Genomic DNA, 21,483 nt, shown 5'->3' with positions numbered 1-21,483 from the left:
GGATTGACCCTGATGTAGGGTCTGGCAAATGGTGACAATTTGTCCTTATCTTTACGTTATTTTCTCACCTGCGCAGTTGGTCTTGTCAGGGGTGGCTCGGAAGCCAGTTGGACAGGAGCATTGGAAGGATCCTTGAGTGTTTGTACATCGGCCTCCTTGACAGAGTGTTCCCTGTTGACACTCATCCTTATCTGCAGAGGAAATAAATATTAAAGGCACATTTAACTAATTAATTAAAAAGGGACACAGGAGCCAGAATTTCATGATTCAGATTGTGCAATTTCCAATTTCTGTTATCAGACTGGTTTGTTTCTTATATCTCTTGTTGAAACAGATCTGCTTTTCATAACAGAATACCTAGGTGCTTTCAGGAGTGTGCACATGTCTGTACTGGGCACCTCGCTTAAAAGCAACACAAAACCCCCAAATGATTTAGATAGAGCACACAATTTTTACAAAATGTACATTTTACTTCTATTAGATTTGCTTTATTCTCTTGGTATCATTTGTTAACCCCTTAACGACCAGCGCTGTAACCTGTACGACGCTGCTGTCCTGGGCCTCTCTCTGCCGTGATCTTGCTAAAAATAGATAGCGAGATTGCGCTATTTATGCATGCCCCACGAGTGGGACAGTGCAGAAATAGTAGTGCAGAGTTACCGATGCAGAGAGGGACACACTGTGGCCTTCTCTGTATCGGGCAGCAGTGGTACCGAGCATTGGTGGTGTGGGAGGTGCAGAGGGGCGCGTGAGTGGTTGGGACCGCTACGCTACAGAAACATTTCTGTTAGAGCGGTGTCAGGTGTCCCGGCAGTGGGAAGGAGGGAGAGGGGAGGAGGCTCTTAAAGTGGATGGGAGAATTAGAGGGTGGGAAATCGGTCTGGGAGGGGGGTAGGGTAATGAGGAGGGGCAGCTGCACTACAGAAAAAAAGGGTTAATTATTATTACTATTTAAAAAAAATGATGTAACTGGGTACTGGCAGACTGCCAGTACCTAAGATGGCTGGAATTAGTTAGAAGGGGGAGGGTTAGAGAGCTTTTTGCGAGGGATCAGGGAGGTGGGAAGGTAACGGGGTAATCCTACGCTAAGGAAAATAATAAAAAAAGACTTATATTTTTATACTGCAGACTGTCTGCCAGTACATAAGATGGGGGTCAACAGTGGGGTGGGAGGAAAGATCTGTTTGGGAGGGATCAGGAAGTGATCAGGGGATGGGAAGTGCCAGGTGGAATGTTAACCTCTTCACTAAAGCAAAAAAACATAATTTATGTAAGAACTTACCTGATAAATTCATTTCTTTCATATTAGCAAGAGTCCATGAGCTAGTGACGTATGGGATATACATTCCTACCAGGAGGGGCAAAGTTTCCCAAACCTCAAAATGCCTATAAATACACCCCTCACCACACCCACAAATCAGTTTAACGAATAGCCAAGAAGTGGGGTGATAAGAAAAAAGTGCGAAAGCATATAAAATAAATTGGAATAATTGTGCTTTATACAAAAAAATCATAACCACCTCAAAAAAGGGCGGGCCTCATGGACTCTTGCTAATATGAAAAATGAATTTATCAGGTAAGTTCTTACATAAATTATGTTTTCTTTCATGTAATTAGCAAGAGTCCATGAGCTAGTGACGTATGGGATAATGATTACCCAAGATGTGGATCTTTCCACGCAAGAGTCACTAGAGAGGGAGGGATAAAATAAAGACAGCCAATTCCTGCTGAAAATAATCCACACCCAAAATAAAGTTTAATGAAAAACATAAGCAGAAGATTCAAACTGAAACCGCTGCCTGAAGTACTTTTCTACCAAAAACTGCTTCAGAAGAAGAAAATACATCAAAATGGTAGAATTTAGTAAAAGTATGCAAAGAGGACCAAGTTGCTGCTTTGCAAATCTGATCAATCGAAGCTTCATTCCTAAACGCCCAGGAAGTAGAAACTGACCTAGTAGAATGAGCTGTAATCCTTTGAGGCGGAGATTTACCCGACTCAACATAGGCAAGATGAATTAAAGATTTCAACCAAGATGCCAAAGAAATGGCAGAAGCTTTCTGGCCTTTTCTAGAACCAGAAAAGATAACAAATAAACTAGAAGTCTTTCGGAGAGACTTAGTAGCTTCAACATAATATTTCAAAGCTCTAACAACATCCAAAGAATGCAATAATTTCTCCTTAGAATTCTTAGGATTAGGACATAATGAAGGAACCACAATTTCCCTACTAATGTTGTTAGAATTCACAACTTTAGGTAAAAATTCAAAAGAAGTTCGCAACACTGCCTTATCCTGATGAAAAATCAGAAAAGGAGACTCACAAGAAAGAGCAGATAATTCAGAAACTCTTCTGGCAGAAGAGATTGCCAAAAGGAACAAAACTTTCCAAGAAAGTAATTTAATGTCCAATGAATGCATAGGTTCAAACGGAGGAGCTTGAAGAGCCCCCAGAACCAAATTCAAACTCCAAGGAGGAGAAATTGACTTAATGACAGGTTTTATACGAACCAAAGCTTGTACAAAACAATGAATATCAGGAAGATTAGCAATCTTTCTGTGAAAAAGAACAGAAAGAGCAGAGATTTGTCCTTTCAAGGAACTTGAAACAAAACAAACCTTTATCTAAACCATCCTGAAGAAACTGTAAAATTCTCGGAATTCTAAAAGAATGCCAAGAAAAATGATGAGAAAGACACCAAGAAAACATAATTTATGCTTACCTGATAAATTCCTTTCTTCTGTAGTGTGATCAGTCCACGGGTCATCATTACTTCTGGGATATTACTCCTCCCCAACAGGAAGTGCAAGAGGATTCACCCAGCAGAGCTGCATATAGCTCCTCCCCTCTACGTCACTCCCAGTCATTCGACCAAGGACCAACGAGAAAGGAAAAGCCAAGGGTGAAGTGGTGACTGGAGTATAAATTAAAAAATATTTACCTGCCTTAAAAACAGGGCGGGCCGTGGACTGATCACACTACAGAAGAAAGGAATTTATCAGGTAAGCATAAATTATGTTTTCTTCTGTTAAGTGTGATCAGTCCACGGGTCATCATTACTTCTGGGATACCAATACCAAAGCAAAAGTACACGGATGACGGGAGGGATAGGCAGGCTCTTTATACAGAAGGAACCACTGCCTGAAGAACCTTTCTCCCAAAAATAGCCTCCGATGAAGCAAAAGTGTCAAATTTGTAAAATTTGGAAAAAGTATGAAGCGAAGACCAAGTTGCAGCCTTGCAAATCTGTTCAACAGAGGCCTCATTCTTAAAGGCCCAAGTGGAAGCCACAGCTCTAGTGGAATGAGCTGTAATTCTTTCAGGAGGCTGCTGTCCAGCAGTCTCATAAGCTAAACGAATTATGCTACGAAGCCAAAAAGAAAGAGAGGTAGCGGAAGCTTTTTGACCTCTCCTCTGCCCAGAGTAAATGACAAACAGAGAAGACGTTTGTCGAAATTCCTTAGTTGCCTGTAAGTAAAATTTTAGAGCACGGACTACATCCAGGTTGTGCAGTAGACGTTCCTTCTTTGAAGAAGGATTTGGGCATAAAGAAGGAACAACAATCTCTTGATTGATATTCCTGTTAGTAACTACCTTAGGTAAGAACCCAGGTTTAGTACGCAGGACTACCTTATCCGAATGAAAAATCAAATAAGGAGAATCACAATGTAAGGCTGATAATTCAGAGACTCTTCGAGCCGAGGAAATAGCCATTAAAAATAGAACTTTCCAAGATAACAACTTTATATCAATGGAATGAAGGGGTTCAAACGGAACGCCCTGTAAAACATTAAGAACAAGGTTTAAACTCCATGGTGGAGCAACAGTTTTAAACACAGGCTTAATCCTGGCCAAAGCCTGACAAAAAGCCTGGACGTCAGGAACTTCTGACAGACGTTTGTGTAACAGAATGGACAGAGCTGAGATCTGTCCCTTTAATGAACTAGCAGATAAACCCTTTTCTAAACCTTCTTGTAGAAAAGACAATATCCTAGGAATCCTAACCTTACTCCAAGAGTAACCTTTGGATTCACACCAATATAGGTATTTACGCCATATCTTATGGTAAATCTTTCTGGTAACAGGTTTCCTAGCCTGTATTAAGGTATCAATAACTGACTCAGAAAACCCACGTCTTGATAAAATCAAGCGTTCAATTTCCAAGCAGTCAGCTTCAGAGAAGTTAGATTTTGATGTTTGAAGGGACCCTGTATCAGAAGGTCCTGTTTCAGAGGTAGAGACCAAGGTGGACAGGATGACATGTCCACTAGGTCTGCATATCAAGTCCTGCGTGGCCACGCAGGTGCTATTAGAATCACTGATGCTCTCTCTTGTTTGATTCTGGCAATCAATCGAGGAAGCAACGGGAAGGGTGGAAACACGTAAGCCATCCTGAAGTCCCAAGGTGCTGTCAGAGCATCTATCAGGACTGCTCCTGGATCCCTGGATCTGGACCCGTAACGAGGAAACAGAATTTATGTTTACCTGATAAATTACTTTCTCCAACGGTGTGTCCGGTCCACGGCGTCATCCTTACTTGTGGGATATTCTCTTCCCCAACAGGAAATGGCAAAGAGCCCAGCAAAGCTGGTCACATGATCCCTCCTAGGCTCCGCCTACCCCAGTCATTCGACCGACGTTAAGGAGGAATATTTGCATAGGAGAAACCATATGGTACCGTGGTGACTGTAGTTAAAGAAAATAAATTATCAGACCTGATTAAAAAAACCAGGGCGGGCCGTGGACCGGACACACCGTTGGAGAAAGTAATTTATCAGGTAAACATAAATTCTGTTTTCTCCAACATAGGTGTGTCCGGTCCACGGCGTCATCCTTACTTGTGGGAACCAATACCAAAGCTTTAGGACACGGATGAAGGGAGGGAGCAAATCAGGTCACCTAAATGGAAGGCACCACGGCTTGCAAAACCTTTCTCCCAAAAATAGCCTCAGAAGAAGCAAAAGTATCAAACTTGTAAAATTTGGTAAAAGTGTGCAGTGAAGACCAAGTCGCTGCCCTACATATCTGATCAACAGAAGCCTCGTTCTTGAAGGCCCATGTGGAAGCCACAGCCCTAGTGGAATGAGCTGTGATTCTTTCGGGAGGCTGCCGTCCGGCAGTCTCGTAAGCCAATCTGATGATGCTTTTAATCCAAAAAGAGAGAGAGGTAGAAGTTGCTTTTTGACCTCTCCTTTTACCGGAATAAACAACAAACAAGGAAGATGTTTGTCTAAAATCCTTTGTAGCATCTAAATAGAATTTTAGAGCGCGAACAACATCCAAATTGTGCAACAAACGTTCCTTCTTTGAAACTGGTTTCGGACACAGAGAAGGTACGATAATCTCCTGGTTAATGTTTTTGTTAGAAACAACTTTTGGAAGAAAACCAGGTTTAGTACGTAAAACCACCTTATCTGCATGGAACACCAGATAAGGAGGAGAACACTGCAGAGCAGATAATTCTGAAACTCTTCTAGCAGAAGAAATTGCAACTAAAAACAAAACTTTCCAAGATAATAACTTAATATCAACGGAATGTAAGGGTTCAAACGGAACCCCCTGAAGAACTGAAAGAACTAAATTGAGACTCCAAGGAGGAGTCAAAGGTTTGTAAACAGGCTTAATTCTAACCAGAGCCTGAACAAAGGCTTGAACATCTGGCACAGCGGCCAGCTTTTTGTGAAGTAACACAGACAAGGCAGAAATCTGTCCCTTCAGGGAACTTGCAGATAATCCTTTTTCCAATCCTTCTTGAAGGAAGGATAGAATCCTAGGAATCTTAACCTTGTCCCAAGGGAATCCTTTAGATTCACACCAACAGATATATTTTTTCCAAATTTTGTGGTAAATCTTTCTAGTTACAGGCTTTCTGGCCTGAACAAGAGTATCGATAACAGAATCTGAGAACCCTCGCTTCGATAAGATCAGGCGTTCAATCTCCAAGCAGTCAGCTGGAGTGAAACCAGATTCGGATGTTCGAACGGACCCTGAACAAGAAGGTCTCGTCTCAAAGGTAGCTTCCAAGGTGGAGCCGATGACATATTCACCAGATCTGCATACCAAGTCCTGCGTGGCCACGCAGGAGCTATCAAGATCACCGACGCCCTTTCCTGATTGATCCTGGCTACCAGCCTGGGGATGAGAGGAAACGGCGGGAACACATAAGCTAGTTTGAAGGTCCAAGGTGCTACTAGTGCATCCACTAGAGCCGCCTTGGGATCCCTGGATCTGGACCCGTAGCAAGGAACTTTGAAGTTCTGACGAGAGGCCATCAGATCCATGTCTGGAATGCCCCACAGCTGAGTGACTTGGGCAAAGATTTCCGGATGGAGTTCCCACTCCCCCGGATGCAATGTCTGACGACTCAGAAAATCCGCTTCCCAATTTTCCACTCCTGGGATGTGGATAGCAGACAGGTGGCAGGAGTGAGACTCCGCCCATAGAATGATTTTGGTCACTTCTTCCATCGCCAGGGAACTCCTTGTTCCCCCCTGATGGTTGATGTACGCAACAGTTGTCATGTTGTCTGATTGAAACCGTATGAACTTGGCCCTCGCTAGCTGAGGCCAAGCCTTGAGAGCATTGAATATCGCTCTCAGTTCCAGAATATTTATCGGTAGAAGAGACTCTTCCCGAGACCAAAGACCCTGAGCTTTCAGGGATCCCCAGACCGCGCCCCAGCCCATCAGACTGGCGTCGGTCGTGACAATGACCCACTCTGGTCTGCGGAATGTCATCCCTCGTGACAGGTTGTCCAGGGACAGCCACCAATGGAGTGAGTCTCTGGTCCTCTGATTTACTTGTATCTTCGGAGACAAGTCTGTATAGTCCCCATTCCACTGACTGAGCATGCACAGTTGTAATGGTCTTAGATGAATGCGCGCAAAAAGAACTATGTCCATTGCCGCTACCATCAACCCGATCACTTCCATGCACTGAGCTATGGAAGGAAGAGGAACGGAATGAAGTATCCGACAAGAGTCTAGAAGTTTTGTTTTTCTGGCCTCTGTCAGAAAAATCCTCATTTCTAAGGAGTCTATTATTGTTCCCAAGAAGGGAACCCTTGTTGACGGAGATAGAGAACTCTTTTCCACGTTCACTTTCCATCCGTGAGATCTGAGAAAGGCCAGGACAATGTCCGTGTGAGCCTTTGCTTGAGGAAGGGACGACGCTTGAATCAGAATGTCGTCCAAGTAAGGTACTACAGCAATGCCCCTTGGTCTTAGCACAGCTAGAAGGGACCCTAGTACCTTTGTGAAAATCCTTGGAGCAGTGGCTAATCCGAAAGGAAGCGCCACGAACTGGTAATGTTTGTCCAGGAATGCGAACCTCAGGAACCGATGATGTTCCTTGTGGATAGGAATATGTAGATACGCATCCTTTAAATCCACCGTGGTCATGAATTGACCTTCCTGGATGGAAGGAAGAATAGTTCGAATGGTTTCCATCTTGAACGATGGAACCTTGAGAAACTTGTTTAAGATCTTGAGATCTAAGATTGGTCTGAACGTTCCCTTTTTTTTGGGAACTATAAACAGATTGGAGTAGAACCCCATCCCTTGTTCTCTTAATGGAACAGGATGAATCACTCCCATTTTTAACAGGTCTTCTACACAATGTAAGAATGCCTGTCTTTTTATGTGGTCTGAAGACAACTGAGACCTGTGGAACCTCCCCCTTGGGGGAAGTCCCTTGAATTCCAGAAGATAACCTTGGGAGATTATTTCTAGCGCCCAAGGATCCAGAACATCTCTTGCCCAAGCCTGAGCGAAGAGAGAGAGTCTGCCCCCCACCAGATCCGGTCCCGGATCGGGGGCCAACATTTCATGCTGTCTTGGTAGCAGTGGCAGGTTTCTTGGCCTGCTTTCCCTTGTTCCAGCCTTGCATTGGTCTCCAAGCTGGCTTGGCTTGAGAAGTATTACCCTCTTGCTTAGAGGACGTAGCACTTTGGGCTGGTCCGTTTCTACGAAAGGGACGAAAATTAGGTTTATTTTTTGCCTTGAAAGGCCGATCCTGAGGAAGGGCGTGGCCCTTACCCCCAGTGATATCAGAGATAATCTCTTTCAAGTCAGGGCCAAACAGCGTTTTCCCCTTGAAAGGAATGTTAAGTAGCTTGTTCTTGGAAGACGCATCAGCCGACCAAGATTTCAACCAAAGCGCTCTGCGCGCCACAATAGCAAACCCAGAATTCTTAGCCGCTAACCTAGCCAATTGCAAAGTGGCGTCTAGGGTGAAAGAATTAGCCAATTTGAGAGCATTGATTCTGTCCATAAGCTCCTCATAAGGAGGAGAATCACTATCGACCGCCTTTATCAGCTCATCGAACCAGAAACATGCGGCTGTAGCGACAGGGACAATGCATGAAATTGGTTGTAGAAGGTAACCCTGCTGAACAAACATCTTTTTAAGCAAACCTTCTAATTTTTTATCCATAGGATCTTTGAAAGCACAACTATCCTCTATGGGTATAGTGGTGCGTTTGTTTAAAGTGGAAACCGCTCCCTCGACCTTGGGGACTGTCTGCCATAAGTCCTTTCTGGGGTCGACCATAGGAAACAATTTTTTAAATATGGGGGGAGGGACGAAAGGAATACCGGGCCTTTCCCATTCTTTATTAACAATGTCCGCCACCCGCTTGGGTATAGGAAAAGCTTCTGGGAGCCCCGGCACCTCTAGGAACTTGTCCATTTTACATAGTTTCTCTGGGATGACCAACTTGTCACAATCATCCAGAGTGGATAATACCTCCTTAAGCAGAATGCGGAGATGTTCCAACTTAAATTTAAATGCAATCACATCAGGTTCAGCTTGTTGAGAAATGTTCCCTGAATCAGTAATTTCTCCCTCAGACAAAACCTCCCTGGCCCCATCAGACTGGGTTAGGGGCCCTTCAGAAATATTATTATCAGCGTCGTCATGCTCTTCAGTATCTAAAACAGAGCAGTCGCGCTTACGCTGATAAGTGTTCATTTTGGCTAAAATGTTTTTGACAGAATTATCCATTACAGCCGTTAATTGTTGCATAGTAAGGAGTATTGGCGCGCTAGATGTACTAGGGGCCTCCTGAGTGGGCAAGACTCGTGTAGACGAAGGAGGGAATGATGCAGTACCATGCTTACTCCCCTCACTTGAGGAATCATCCTGGGCATCATTGTCATTGTCACATAAATCACATTTATTTAAATGAATAGGAATTCTGGCTTCCCCACATTCAGAACACAGTCTATCTGGTAGTTCAGACATGTTAAACAGGCATAAACTTGATAACAAAGTACAAAAAACGTTTTAAAATAAAACCGTTACTGTCACTTTAAATTTTAAACTGAACACACTTTATTACTGCAATTGCGAAAAAACATGAAGGAATTGTTCAAAATTCACCAAATTTTCACCACAGTGTCTTAAAGCCTTAAAAGTATTGCACACCAAATTTGGAAGCTTTAACCCTTAAAATAACGGAACCGGAGCCGTTTTGAACTTTAACCCCTTTACAGTCCCTGGTATCTGCTTTGCTGAGACCCAACCAAGCCCCAAGGGGAATACGATACCAAATGACGCCTTCAGAAAGTCTTTTCTAAGTATCAGAGCTCCTCTCACATGCGACTGCATGCCATGCCTCTCAAAAATAAGTGCGCAACACCGGCGCGAAAATGAGGCTCTGCCTATGCTTTGGGAAAGCCCCTAAAGAATAAGGTGTCTAAAACAGTGCCTGCCGATATTATTATATCAAAATACCCAGATAAAATGATTCCTCAAGGCTAAATATGTGTTAATAATGAATCGATTTAGCCCAGAAAAAGTCTACAGTCTTAATAAGCCCTTTTTGAAGCCCTTATTTACGATCGTAATAAACATGGCTTACCGGATCCCATAGGGAAAATGACAGCTTCCAGCATTACATCGTCTTGTTAGAATGTGTCATACCTCAAGCAGCAAGAGACTGCTCACTGTTCCCCCAACTGAAGTTAATTGCTCTCAACAGTCCTGTGTGGAACAGCCATGGATTTTAGTGACGGTTGCTAAAATCATTTTCCTCATACAAACAGAAATCTTCATCTCTTTTCTGTTTCTGAGTAAATAGTACATACCAGCACTATTTCAAAATAACAAACTCTTGATTGAATAATAAAAACTACAGTTAAACACTAAAAAACTCTAAGCCATCTCCGTGGAGATGTTGCCTGTACAACGGCAAAGAGAATGACTGGGGTAGGCGGAGCCTAGGAGGGATCATGTGACCAGCTTTGCTGGGCTCTTTGCCATTTCCTGTTGGGGAAGAGAATATCCCACAAGTAAGGATGACGCCGTGGACCGGACACACCTATGTTGGAGAAAGCTTGGCGTTCTGTCGAGACGCCATGAGATCTATCTCTGGTTTGCCCCAACGTCGAAGTATTTGGGCAAAGACCTCCGGATGAAGTTCCCACTCCCCCGGATGAAAAGTCTGACGACTTAAGAAATCCGCCTCCCAGTTCTCCACTCCCGGGATGTGGATTGCTGACAGGTGGCAAGAGTGAGACTCTGCCCAGCGAATTATCTTTGATACTTCCATCATAGCTAGGGAGCTTCTTGTCCCTCCCTGATGGTTGATGTAAGCTACAGTCGTGATGTTGTCCGACTGAAACCTGATGAACCCCCGAGTTGTCAACTGGGGCCAAGCCAGGAGGGCATTGAGAACTGCTCTCAATTCCAGAATGTTTATTGGCAGGAGACTCTCCTCCTGACTCCATTGTCCCTGAGCCTTCAGAGAATTCCAGACGGCACCCCAACCTAGAAGGCTGGCGTCTGTTGTTACAATTGTCCAGTCTGGTCTGCTGAATGGCATCCCCCTGGACAGATGTGGCCGAGAAAGCCACCATAGAAGAGAATTTCTGGTCTCTTGATCCAGATTCAGAGAAGGGGATAAGTCTGAGTAATCATTATTCCACTGACTTAGCATGCACAGTTGCAGTGGTCTGAGGTGTAAGCGTGCAAAGGGTACTATGTCCATTGCCGCTACCATTAAGCCGATTACCTCCATGCATTGAGCCACTGACGGGTGTTGAATGGAATGAAGGGTGCGGCAAGCACTTTGAAGTCTTGTTAGCCTGTCCTCTGTCAGGTAAATCTTCATTTCTACAGAATCTATAAGAGTCCCCAGGAAGGGAACTCTTGTGAGTGGAAAGAGTGAACTTTTCTTTTCGTTCACCTTCCATCCATGTGACCTTAGAAATGCCAGCACTAACTCTGTATGAGACTTGGCAGTTTGAAAGCTTGAAGCTTGTATCAGAATGTCGTCTAGGTATGGAGCTACCGAGATTCCCCGCGGTCTTAGTACTGCCAGAAGAGCACCCAGAACCTTTGTGAAGATTCTTGGAGCTGTAGCCAATCCGAATGGAAGAGCCACAAACTGGTAATGCCTGTCTAGGAAGGCAAACCTTAAGTACGGATAATGATCTTTGTGAATCGGTATGTGAAGGTAAGCATCTTTTAAATCTACAGTGGTCATGTACTGACCCTCTTGGATCATAGGTAAAATTGTCCGAATAGTCTCCATCTTGAACGATGGAACTCTTAGGAATTTGTTTAGGATCTTTAAGTCCAGGATTGGTCTGAAAGTTCCCTCTTTTTTGGGAACCACAAACAGATTTGAGTAAAACCCCTGTCCCTGTTCCGATCGTGGAACTGGATGGATTACTCCCATTAACAAGAGCTCTTGTACGCAGCGTAGAAACGCCTCTTTCTTTGTCTGGATTGTTGACAATCTTGACAGATGAAATCTCTCTCTTGGAGGAGAGTATTTGAAGTCCAGAAGGTATCCCTGAGATATTATCTCTAGCGCCCAGGGATCCTGAACATCTCTTGCCCAAGCCTGGGCGAAGAGAGAAAGTCTGCCCCCCACTAGATCCGATCCCGGATCGGGGGCCCTCAATTCATGCTGTTTTAGGGGCAGCAGCAGGTTTCCTAGTCTGCTTGCCCTTGTTCCAGGACTGGTTAGGTTTCCAGCCTTGTCTGTAGCGAGCAACAGCTCCTTCCTGTTTTGGTGCAGAGGAAGTTGATGCTGCTCCTGCTTTGAAATTACGAAAGGAACGAAAATTAGACTGTCTAGTCTTGGCTTTGGCTTTGTCCTGAGGCAGGGCATGGCCTTTACCTCCTGTAATGTCAGCGATAATCTCTTTCAACCCGGGCCCGAATAAGGTCTGCCCTTTGAAAGGTATATTAAGCAATTTAGACTTAGAAGTAACATCAGCTGACCAGGATTTTAGCCACAGCGCCCTGCGTGCCTGAATGGCGAATCCTGAATTCTTCGCCGTAAGTTTAGTAAGATGTACTACGGCCTCCGAAATGAATGAATTAGCTAGTTTAAGGACTCTAAGCCTGTCCGAAATGTCGTCCAGAGTAGCTGAACCAATGTTCTCTTCCAGAGACTCAATCCAGAATGCCGCTGCAGCCGTGATCGGCGCAATGCATGCAAGGGGTTGCAATATAAAACCTTGTTGAACAAGCATTTTCTTAAGGTAACCCTCTAACTTTTTATCCATTGGATCTGAAAAAGCACAGCTATCCTCCACCGGGATAGTGGTACGCTTAGCTAAGGTAGAAACTGCTCCCTCCACCTTAGGGACCGTTTGCCATAAGTCCCTTGTGGTGGCGTCTATTGGAAACATTTTTCTAAATATCGGAGGGGGTGAGAACGGCACACCGGGTCTATCCCACTCCTTAGTAACAATTTCAGTAAGTCTCTTAGGTATAGGAAAAACCTCAGTACTCGTCGGTACCGCAAAATATTTATCCAACCTACACATTTTCTCTGGTATTGCAACTGTGTTACAATCATTCAGAGCCGCTAACACCTCCCCTAGTAATACACGGAGGTTTTCCAGTTTAAATTTAAAATTTGAAATATCTGAATCCAGTCTGTTTGGATCAGAACCGTCACCCACAGAATGAAGTTCTCCGTCCTCATGTTCTGCCACCTGTGACGCAGTGTCTGACATGGCCCTAATATTATCAGCGCACTCTGTTCTCACCCCAGAGTGATCACGCTTACCTCTTAGTTCTGGTAATTTAGCCAAAACCTCAGTCATAACAGTAGCCATATCCTGTAATGTGATTTGTAATGGCCGCCCAGATGTACTCGGCGCTACAATATCACGCACCTCCCTCTGAGCGGGAGATGTAGGTACTGACACGTGAGGCGAGTTAGTCGGCATAACTCTCCCCTCGTTGTTTGGTGAAATTTGTTCAATTTGTACAGATTGACTTTTATTTAAAGTAGCATCAATACAGTTAGTACATAAATTTCTATTGGGCTCCACTTTGGCATTGCAACAAATGACACAGGTATCATCCTCTGAATCAGACATGTTTAACACACTAGCAAATAAACTTGCAACTTGGAAATACAATTCAATTAGAATAATATTAAAACGTACTGTGCCTTTAAGAAGCACAGAAGATCTATGACAGTTGAAAATTAATAAATTGAAACAGTTATAGCCTCAATCCTTGTAAACAACACAACTTTAGCAAAGGTTTAATCCCATTAGCAAAGATAACAAATTCTGAAAGCAGGAAACAAATTACAGAATAAACGTTTTTTATCTCAGTCAAACTATAATTCTCACAGCTCTGCTGAGAGAAATTACCTCCCTCAAAATAAGTTTTGAAGACCCCTGAGCTCTGTAGAGATGAACCGGATCATGCAGGGAATACAATGAGTTGCTGACTGAAATATTTGATGCGTAGTAAAAGCGCCAAAAAACGGCCCCTCCCCCTCACACACAGCAGTGAGGGAGAACAGAAACTGTCAGAAAACAGATTAAGCAACTGCCAAGTGGAAAAATAGTGCCCAAACATTTATTCACTCAGTACCTCAGTAAATGAAAATGATTTTACATTCCAGCAAAAACGTTAAACATAATCTCTAGTTATTAAACAGTTTTATGTATTTCTTACAGTGTAATTCTAGTGAAGTACCATTCCCCAGAATACTGAAGTGTAAAGTATACATACATGACATTATATCGGTATGGCAGGATTTTCTCATCAATTCCATTGTCAGAAAATAAAAAACTGCTACATACCTCTATGCAGATTCATCTGCCCGCTGTCCCCTGATCTGAAGTTTACCTCTCCTCAGATGGCCGAGAAACAGCAATATGATCTTAACTACTCCGGCTAAAATCATAACAAAAACTCTGGTAGATTCTTCTTCAAACTCTGCCAGAGAGATAATAACACACTCCGGTGCTATTTTAAAATAACAAACTTTTGATTGAAGATATAAAACTAAGTATAATCACCATAGTCCTCTCACACATCCTATCTAGTCGTTGGGTGCAAGAGAATGACTGGGAGTGACGTAGAGGGGAGGAGCTATATGCAGCTCTGCTGGGTGAATCCTCTTGCACTTCCTGTTGGGGAGGAATAATATCCCAGAAGTAATGATGACCCGTGGACTGATCACACTTAACAGAAGAAATATATCTCTCTGGATACAGATTTACGAGCCTGTAACATAGTATTAATCACAGAGTCAGAGAAACCTCTTTGACCAAGAATCAAGCGTTCAATCTCCATACCTTTAAATTTAAGGATTTGAGATCCTGATGGAAAAAAGGACCTTGCGACAGAAGGTCTGGTCGTAGCGGAAGAGTCCACGGCTGGCAAGAGGCCATCCGGACAAGATCCGCATACCAAAACCTGTGAGGCCATGCCGGAGCTACCAGCAGAACAAACGAGCATTCCTTCAGAATCTTGGAGATTACTCTTGGAAGAAGAACTAGAGGCGGAAAGATATAAGCAGGATGATACTTCCAAGGAAGTGATAATGCATCCACTGCTTCCGCCTGAGGATCCCGGGATCTGGACAGATACCTGGGAAGTTTCTTGTTTAGATGAGACGCCATCAGATCTATTTCTGGAAGCTCCCACATTTGAACAATCTGAAGAAATACCTCTGGGTGAAGAGACCATTCGCCCGGATGCAACGTTTGGCGAATGAGATAATCCGCTTCCCAATTGTCTATACCTGGGATATGAACCGCAGAGATTAGACAGGAGCTGGATTCCGCCCAAACCAGAATTCGAGATACTTCTTTCATAGCCAGAGGACTGTGAGTCCCTCCTTGATGATTGATGTATGCCACAGTAGTGACATTGTCTGTCTGAAAACAAATGAACGATTCTCTCTTCAGAAGAGGCCAAGACTGAAGAGCTCTGAAAATTGCACGGAGTTCCAAAATATTGATCGGTAATCTCACCTCCTGAGATTCCCAAACTCCTTGTGCCGTCAGAGATCCCCACACAGCTCCCCAACCTGTGAGACTTGCATCTGTTGAAATTACAGTCCAGGTCGGAAGCACAAAAGAAGCCCCCTGAATTAAACGATGGTGATCTGTCCACTACGTTAGAGAGTGTCGTACAATCGGTTTTAAAGATATTAATTGAGATATCTTTGTGTAATCCTTGCACCATTGATTCAGCATACAGAGCTGAAGAGGTTGCATGTGAAAACGAGCAAAGGGGATCGCGTCCGATGCAGCAGTCATAAGACCTAGAATTTCCATGCATAAGGCTACCGAAGGGAATGATTGTGACTGAAGGTTTCGACAAGCTGAAATAAATTTTAGACGTCTCTTGTCTGTTAAAGACAGAGTCATGGACACTGAATCTATCTGGAAACCCAGAAAGGTTACCCTTGTCTGAGGAATCAATGAACTTTTTGGTGAATTGATCCTCCAACCATGATCTTGAAGAAACAACACAAGTCGATTCGTATGAGATTCTGCTAAATGTAAAGACTGAGCAAGTACCAAGATATCGTCCAAATAAGGAAATACCACAATACCCTGTTCTCTGATTACAGACAGAAGGGCACCGAGAACCTTTGTAAAAATTCTTGGAGCTGTAGCTAGGCCAAACGGCAGAGCCACAAACTGGTAATGCTTGTCCAGAAAAGAGAATCTCAGGAACTGATAATGATCTGGATGAATCGGAATATGCAGATATGCATCCTGTAAATCTATTGTGGACATAAAATGCCCTTGCTGAACAAAAGGCAAGATAGTCCTTACAGTTACCATTTTGAACGTTGGTATCCTTACATAACGATTCAATATTTTTAGATCCAGAACTGGTCTGAAGGAATTCTCCTTCTTTGGTACAATGAAGAGATTTGAATAAAACCCCATCCCCTGTTCCAGAACTGGAACTGGCATAATTACTCCAGCCAACTCTAGATCTGAAACACAATTCAGAAATGCTTGAGCTTTCACTGGATTTACTGGGACATGGGAAAGAAAAAATCTCTTTGCAGGAGGTCTCATCTTGAAACCAATTCTGTACCCTTCTGAAACAATGTTCTGAATCCAAAGATTGGGAACAGAATTAATCCAAATTTCTTTGAAAAAACGTAACCTGCCCCCTACCAGCTGAGCTGGAATGAGGGCCGCACCTTCATGTGGACTTAGAAGCAGGCTTACCTTTCTAGAAGGCTTGGATTTATTCCAGACTGGAGATGGTTTCCAAACTGAAACTGCTCCTGAGGATGAAGGATCAGGCTTTTGTTCTTTGTTGAAACGAAAGGAACGAAAACGATTATTAGCCCTGTTTTTACCCTTAGATTTTTTATCCTGTGGTAAAAAAGTTCCTTTCCCACCAGTAACAGTTGAGATAATGGAATCCAACTGAGAACCAAATAATGTGTTACCCTGGAAAGAAATGGAAAGTAGAGTTGATTTAGAAGCCATATCAGCATTCCAAGTTTTAAGCCATAAAGCTCTTCTAGCTAAAATAGCTAGAGACATAAACCTGACATCAACTCTGATAATATCAAAAATGGCATCACAGATAAAATTATTAGCATGCTGAAGAATAATAATAATATTATGAGAATCATGATCTGTTACTTGTTGTGCTAAAGTCTCCAACCAAAAAGTTGAAGCTGCAGCAACATCAGCCAAAGATATGGCAGGTCTAAGAAGATTACCTGAACACAGATAAGCTTTTCTTAGAAAGGATTCAATTTTCCTATCTAAAGGATCTTTAAACGAAGTACCATCTGATGTAGGAATAGTAGTACGTTTAGCAAGGGTAGAAATAGCCCCATCGACTTTAGAATTTTGGGACAAAATCCCTAATCTGTCAGACGGCACAGGATATAATTGCTTAAAACGTTTAGAAGGAGTAAATGAATTACCCAATTTATCCCATTCTCTGGAAATTACTTCAGAAATAGCATTAGGAACAGGAAAAACTTCTGGAATAACCACAGGAGATTTAAATACCTTATCTAAACGTTTAGAATTAGTATCAAGAGGACCAGAATCCTCTATTTCTAAAGCAATTAGTACTTCTTTAAGTAAAGAACGAATAAATTCCATTTTAAATAAATATGAAGATTTATCAGCATCAATCTCTGAGACAGAATCCTCTGAACCAGAAGAGTCTTCAGAATCAGAATAATGATGTTCATTTAAAAATTCATCTGTAGAGAGAGAAGTTTTAAAAGATTTTTTATGTTTACTAGAAGGAGAAATAACAGACATAGCCTTCTTGATGGATTCAGAAACAAAATCTCTTATGTTATCAGGAACATTCTGCACCTTAGATGTTGAGGGAACTGCAACAGGCAATGGTACATTACTAAAGGAAATATTATCTGCTTTAACAAGTTTGTCATGACAATTAATACAAACAACAGCCGGAGGATTAGCTACCAAAAGTTTACAGCAGATACACTTAGCTTTGGTAGTTCCAGCACTAGACAGCGATTTTCCTGAAGTATCTTCTGACTCAGATGCAACGTGAGACATCTTGCAATATGTAAGAGAAAAAACAACATATAAAGCAAAATTGATCAAATTCCTTAAATGACAGTTTCAGGAATGGGAAAAAATGCCAATAAACAAGCTTCTAGTAACCAGAAGCAAAGAAAAAATCAGACTGAAATAATGTGGAGACAAAAGCGACGCCCATATTTTTTGGCGCCAAATAATACGCCCACATTGTTTGGCGCCTAAATGCTTTTTGGCACCAAAAATGACGCCACATCCGGAACGCCGACATTTTTGGCGCAAAAGGACGTCAAAAAATGACGCAACTTCCGGCGACACGTATGACGCCGGAAACAGAAAAGATTTTTTGCGCCAAAAAAGTCTGCGCCAAGAATGACGCAATAAAATGAAGCATTTTCAGCCCCCGCGAGCCTAACAGCCCACAGGGAAAAAAAGTCAAATTTTTTAAGGTAAGAAAAAATGATTGATTCAAATGCATTATCCCAAATATGAAACTGACTGTCAGAAAATAAGGAATGTTGAACATTCTGAGTCAAGGCAAATAAATGTTTGAATACATATATTTAGAACTTTATAAATAAAGTGCCCAACCATAGCTTAGAGTGTCACAGAAAATAAGATTTACTTACCCCAGGACACTCATCTACATGTTTGTAGAAAGCCAAACCAGTACTGAAACGAAAATCAGCAGAGGTAATGGTATATAAATAAGAGTATATCGTCGATCTGAAAAGGGAGGTAAGAGATGAATCTCTACGACCGATAACAGAGAACCTATGAAATAGACCCCGTAGAAGGAGATCACTGCATTCAAATAGGCAATACTCTCCTCACATCCCTCTGACATTCACTGCACGCTGAGAGGAAAACCGGGCTCCAACTTGCTGCGGAGCGCATATCAACGTAGAATCTAGCACAAACTTACTTCACCACCTCCATAGGAGGCAAAGTTTGTAAAACTGAATTGTGGGTGTGGTGAGGGGTGTATTTATAGGCATTTTGAGGTTTGGGAAACTTTGCCCCTCCTGGTAGGAATGTATATCCCATACGTCACTAGCTCATGGACTCTTGCTAATTACATGAAAGAAATTAACCTCACAAGCTACCTGATTAACACCTTCACTGCTGGGAATAATAAAAGTGTGGTGCGCAGCTGCAATTACCGACCTAATTACCAAAAAGCAATGGCAAAGCCATATATGTCTGCCATTTCTGAACAAATGGGATCCCAGATAAACTTTTACAAACATTTGTGCCATGATTGCACAAGCTGTTTGTAAACAATTTCTGTGAGAAACCAAAAGTTTGTGAAAAAAGATAGTTTGGAAAACAAAACAAAATTTATGCTTACCTGATAAATTTCTCTCTTTTGCGATGTACCGAGTCCACGGTTTCATCCTTACTTGTGGGATATTATCCTTCAAAACAGGAAGTGGCAAAGAGAGCACCCACAGTAGAGCTGTCTATATAGCTCCCCCCTTAACTCCAACCCCCAGTCATTCGACCGAAGGCCAAGGAAGAAAAAGGAGAAACTATAAAGGTGCAGAGGTGAATGAAAGTTTTAAATAAAAAAATACTGTCTTGAATAGACAGGGCGGGCCGTGGACTCGGTACATCGCAAAAGAAAGAAATTTATCAGGTAAGCATAAATTTTGTTTTCTTTTGCAAGATGTACTGAGTCCACGGTTTCATCTTTACTTGTGGGATACCAATACCAAAGTTTTAGGACACAGATGAAGGGAGGGACAAGACAGGAACCTAAACGGAAGGCACCACTGCTTGCAAAACCTTTCTCCCAAAAATAGCCTCCGAAGAAGCAAAAGTATCAAATTTGTAAAATTTGGAAAAGGTATGATGCGAAGACCAAGTCGTAGCCTTACAAATTTGTTCAACAGAAGCATCATTTTTAAAAGCCCATGTGGAAGCCACCGCTCTAGTGGAGTGACCTGTAATTCTTTCAGGAGGCTGCTGTCCAGCAGTCTCATAAGCCAAACGGATGATGCTTTTTAGCCAAAAGGAAAGAGGTAGCCGTAGCCTTTTGACCTCTACGCTTTCCAGAATAGACAACAAAGAAGATGTTTGACGAAAATCTTTGGATGCCTGCAAATAAAACTTCAAAGCACGAACCACGTCCAAGTTGTGCAACAGACGTTCCTTCTTAGAAGGATTAGGACACAGAGAAGGAACAACAATTTCCTGATTGATATTCCTGTTAGTAACAACCTTAGGGAGGAACCCAGGTTTGGTACGCAAAACCGCCTTATCAGCATGGAAAACAAGATAAGGCAAGTCACATTGTAACGCAGATAGTTCAGAAACTCTTCGAGCTGAAGAGATAGCAACTAGAAAAAGAACTTTCCAAGATAGAAGCTTAATATCTATGGAATACATGGGTTCAAACGGAACCCCCTGAAGAACTTTAAGAACTAAATTTAGACCCCATGGCGGAGCAACAGGTTTAAACACAGGCTTAATTCTAACTAAAGCCTGACAGAAAGCCCGAACGTCTGGGACATCTGCCAGACGCTTGTGCAACAGAATAGACAAAGCAGATATCTGTCATTTTAAGGAACTAGCTGACAATTCTTTCTCCAATCCCTCTTGGAGAAAGGACAAAATCCTAGGAATCCTGGTCTTACTCCATGAGTAACCTTTGGATTTGCACCAAAAAACAAAATTTATGCTTACCTGATAAATTTATTTCTCTTGTGGTGTATCCAGTCCACGGGTTCATCCATTACTTGTGGGATATTCTCCTTCCCAACAGGAAGTTGCAAGAGGACACCCACAGCAGAGCTGTCTATATAGCTCCTCCCCTAACTGCCACCCCCAGTCATTCGACCGAAGACAAGCAAGAAAAAAGGAGAAACTATAGGGTGCAGTGGTGACTGTAGTTTAAAAATAAAAAACACCTGCCTTAAAGTGACAGGGCGGGCCGTGGACTGGATACACCAAGAGAGAGATTTATCAGGTAAGCATAAATTTTGTTTTCTCTTGTAAGGTGTATCCAGTCCACGGGTTCATCCATTACTTGTGGGATACCAATACCAAAGCTTTAGGACACGGATGAAGGGAGGGACAAGGCAGGTACTTAAACGGAAGGCACCACTGCCTGTAAGACCTTGCTCCCAAAAATAGCCTCCGAAGAAGCAAAAGTATCAAATTTGTAAAAAAGTATGAAGCGAAGACCAAGTCGCCGCTTACAAATCTGCTCAACAGAGGCCTCATTTTTAAAAGCCCATGTGGAAGCTACCGCTCTAGTGGAATGAGCTGTAATTCTTTCAGGAGGCTGCAGGCCAGCAGTCTCATAAGCTAAACGGATTATGCTTCTCAGCCAAAAAGAAAGAAGATGCCGAAGCATTTTGGCCTCTCCTCTGTCCAGAGTAGACGACAAACAATGCAGATGTTTGACGAAAATCCTTAGTAGCTTGTAAATAAAACTTTAAAGCACGAACCACGTCAAGATTGTGTAATAGACGTTCCTTCTTTGAAGGAGGATTAGGACACAGTGAAGGAACAACAATTTCCTGATTGATATTCCTATTAGATACTACCTTAGGAAGAAACCCAGGTTTGGTACGTAAAACTACCTTATCTGCATGAAAGATCAGATAAGGGGAATGACACTGCAAGGCAGATAACTCAGAAACTCTTCGAGCCGAAGAGATAGCTACTAAAAACAGAACTTTCCAAGATAACAGCT

General features: G+C 42.6%; 1 protein-coding gene across 2 annotated transcripts in view; it reads right to left on the bottom strand.

Annotated features, from left to right (window-relative positions):
- Nucleotides 1-21,483, bottom strand: part of LTBP4 (latent transforming growth factor beta binding protein 4) — a 705,095-nt gene that overhangs the window by 278,295 nt on the left and 405,317 nt on the right. For both annotated transcript variants that reach the window (XM_053721790.1, XM_053721791.1), the window contains one exon: nt 69-191. In XM_053721790.1, coding sequence (XP_053577765.1) covers nt 69-191 — 123 coding nt within the window. The remainder of the gene's footprint in view (nt 1-68; nt 192-21,483) is intronic.

Source organism: Bombina bombina, chromosome 7 (genome assembly GCF_027579735.1).
Source record: "Bombina bombina isolate aBomBom1 chromosome 7, aBomBom1.pri, whole genome shotgun sequence".
NCBI lineage: Eukaryota > Metazoa > Chordata > Amphibia > Anura > Bombinatoridae > Bombina > Bombina bombina.
Note: the sequence above shows the minus strand (reverse complement) of the source record. Positions and strands in the feature narration are given on the sequence as shown.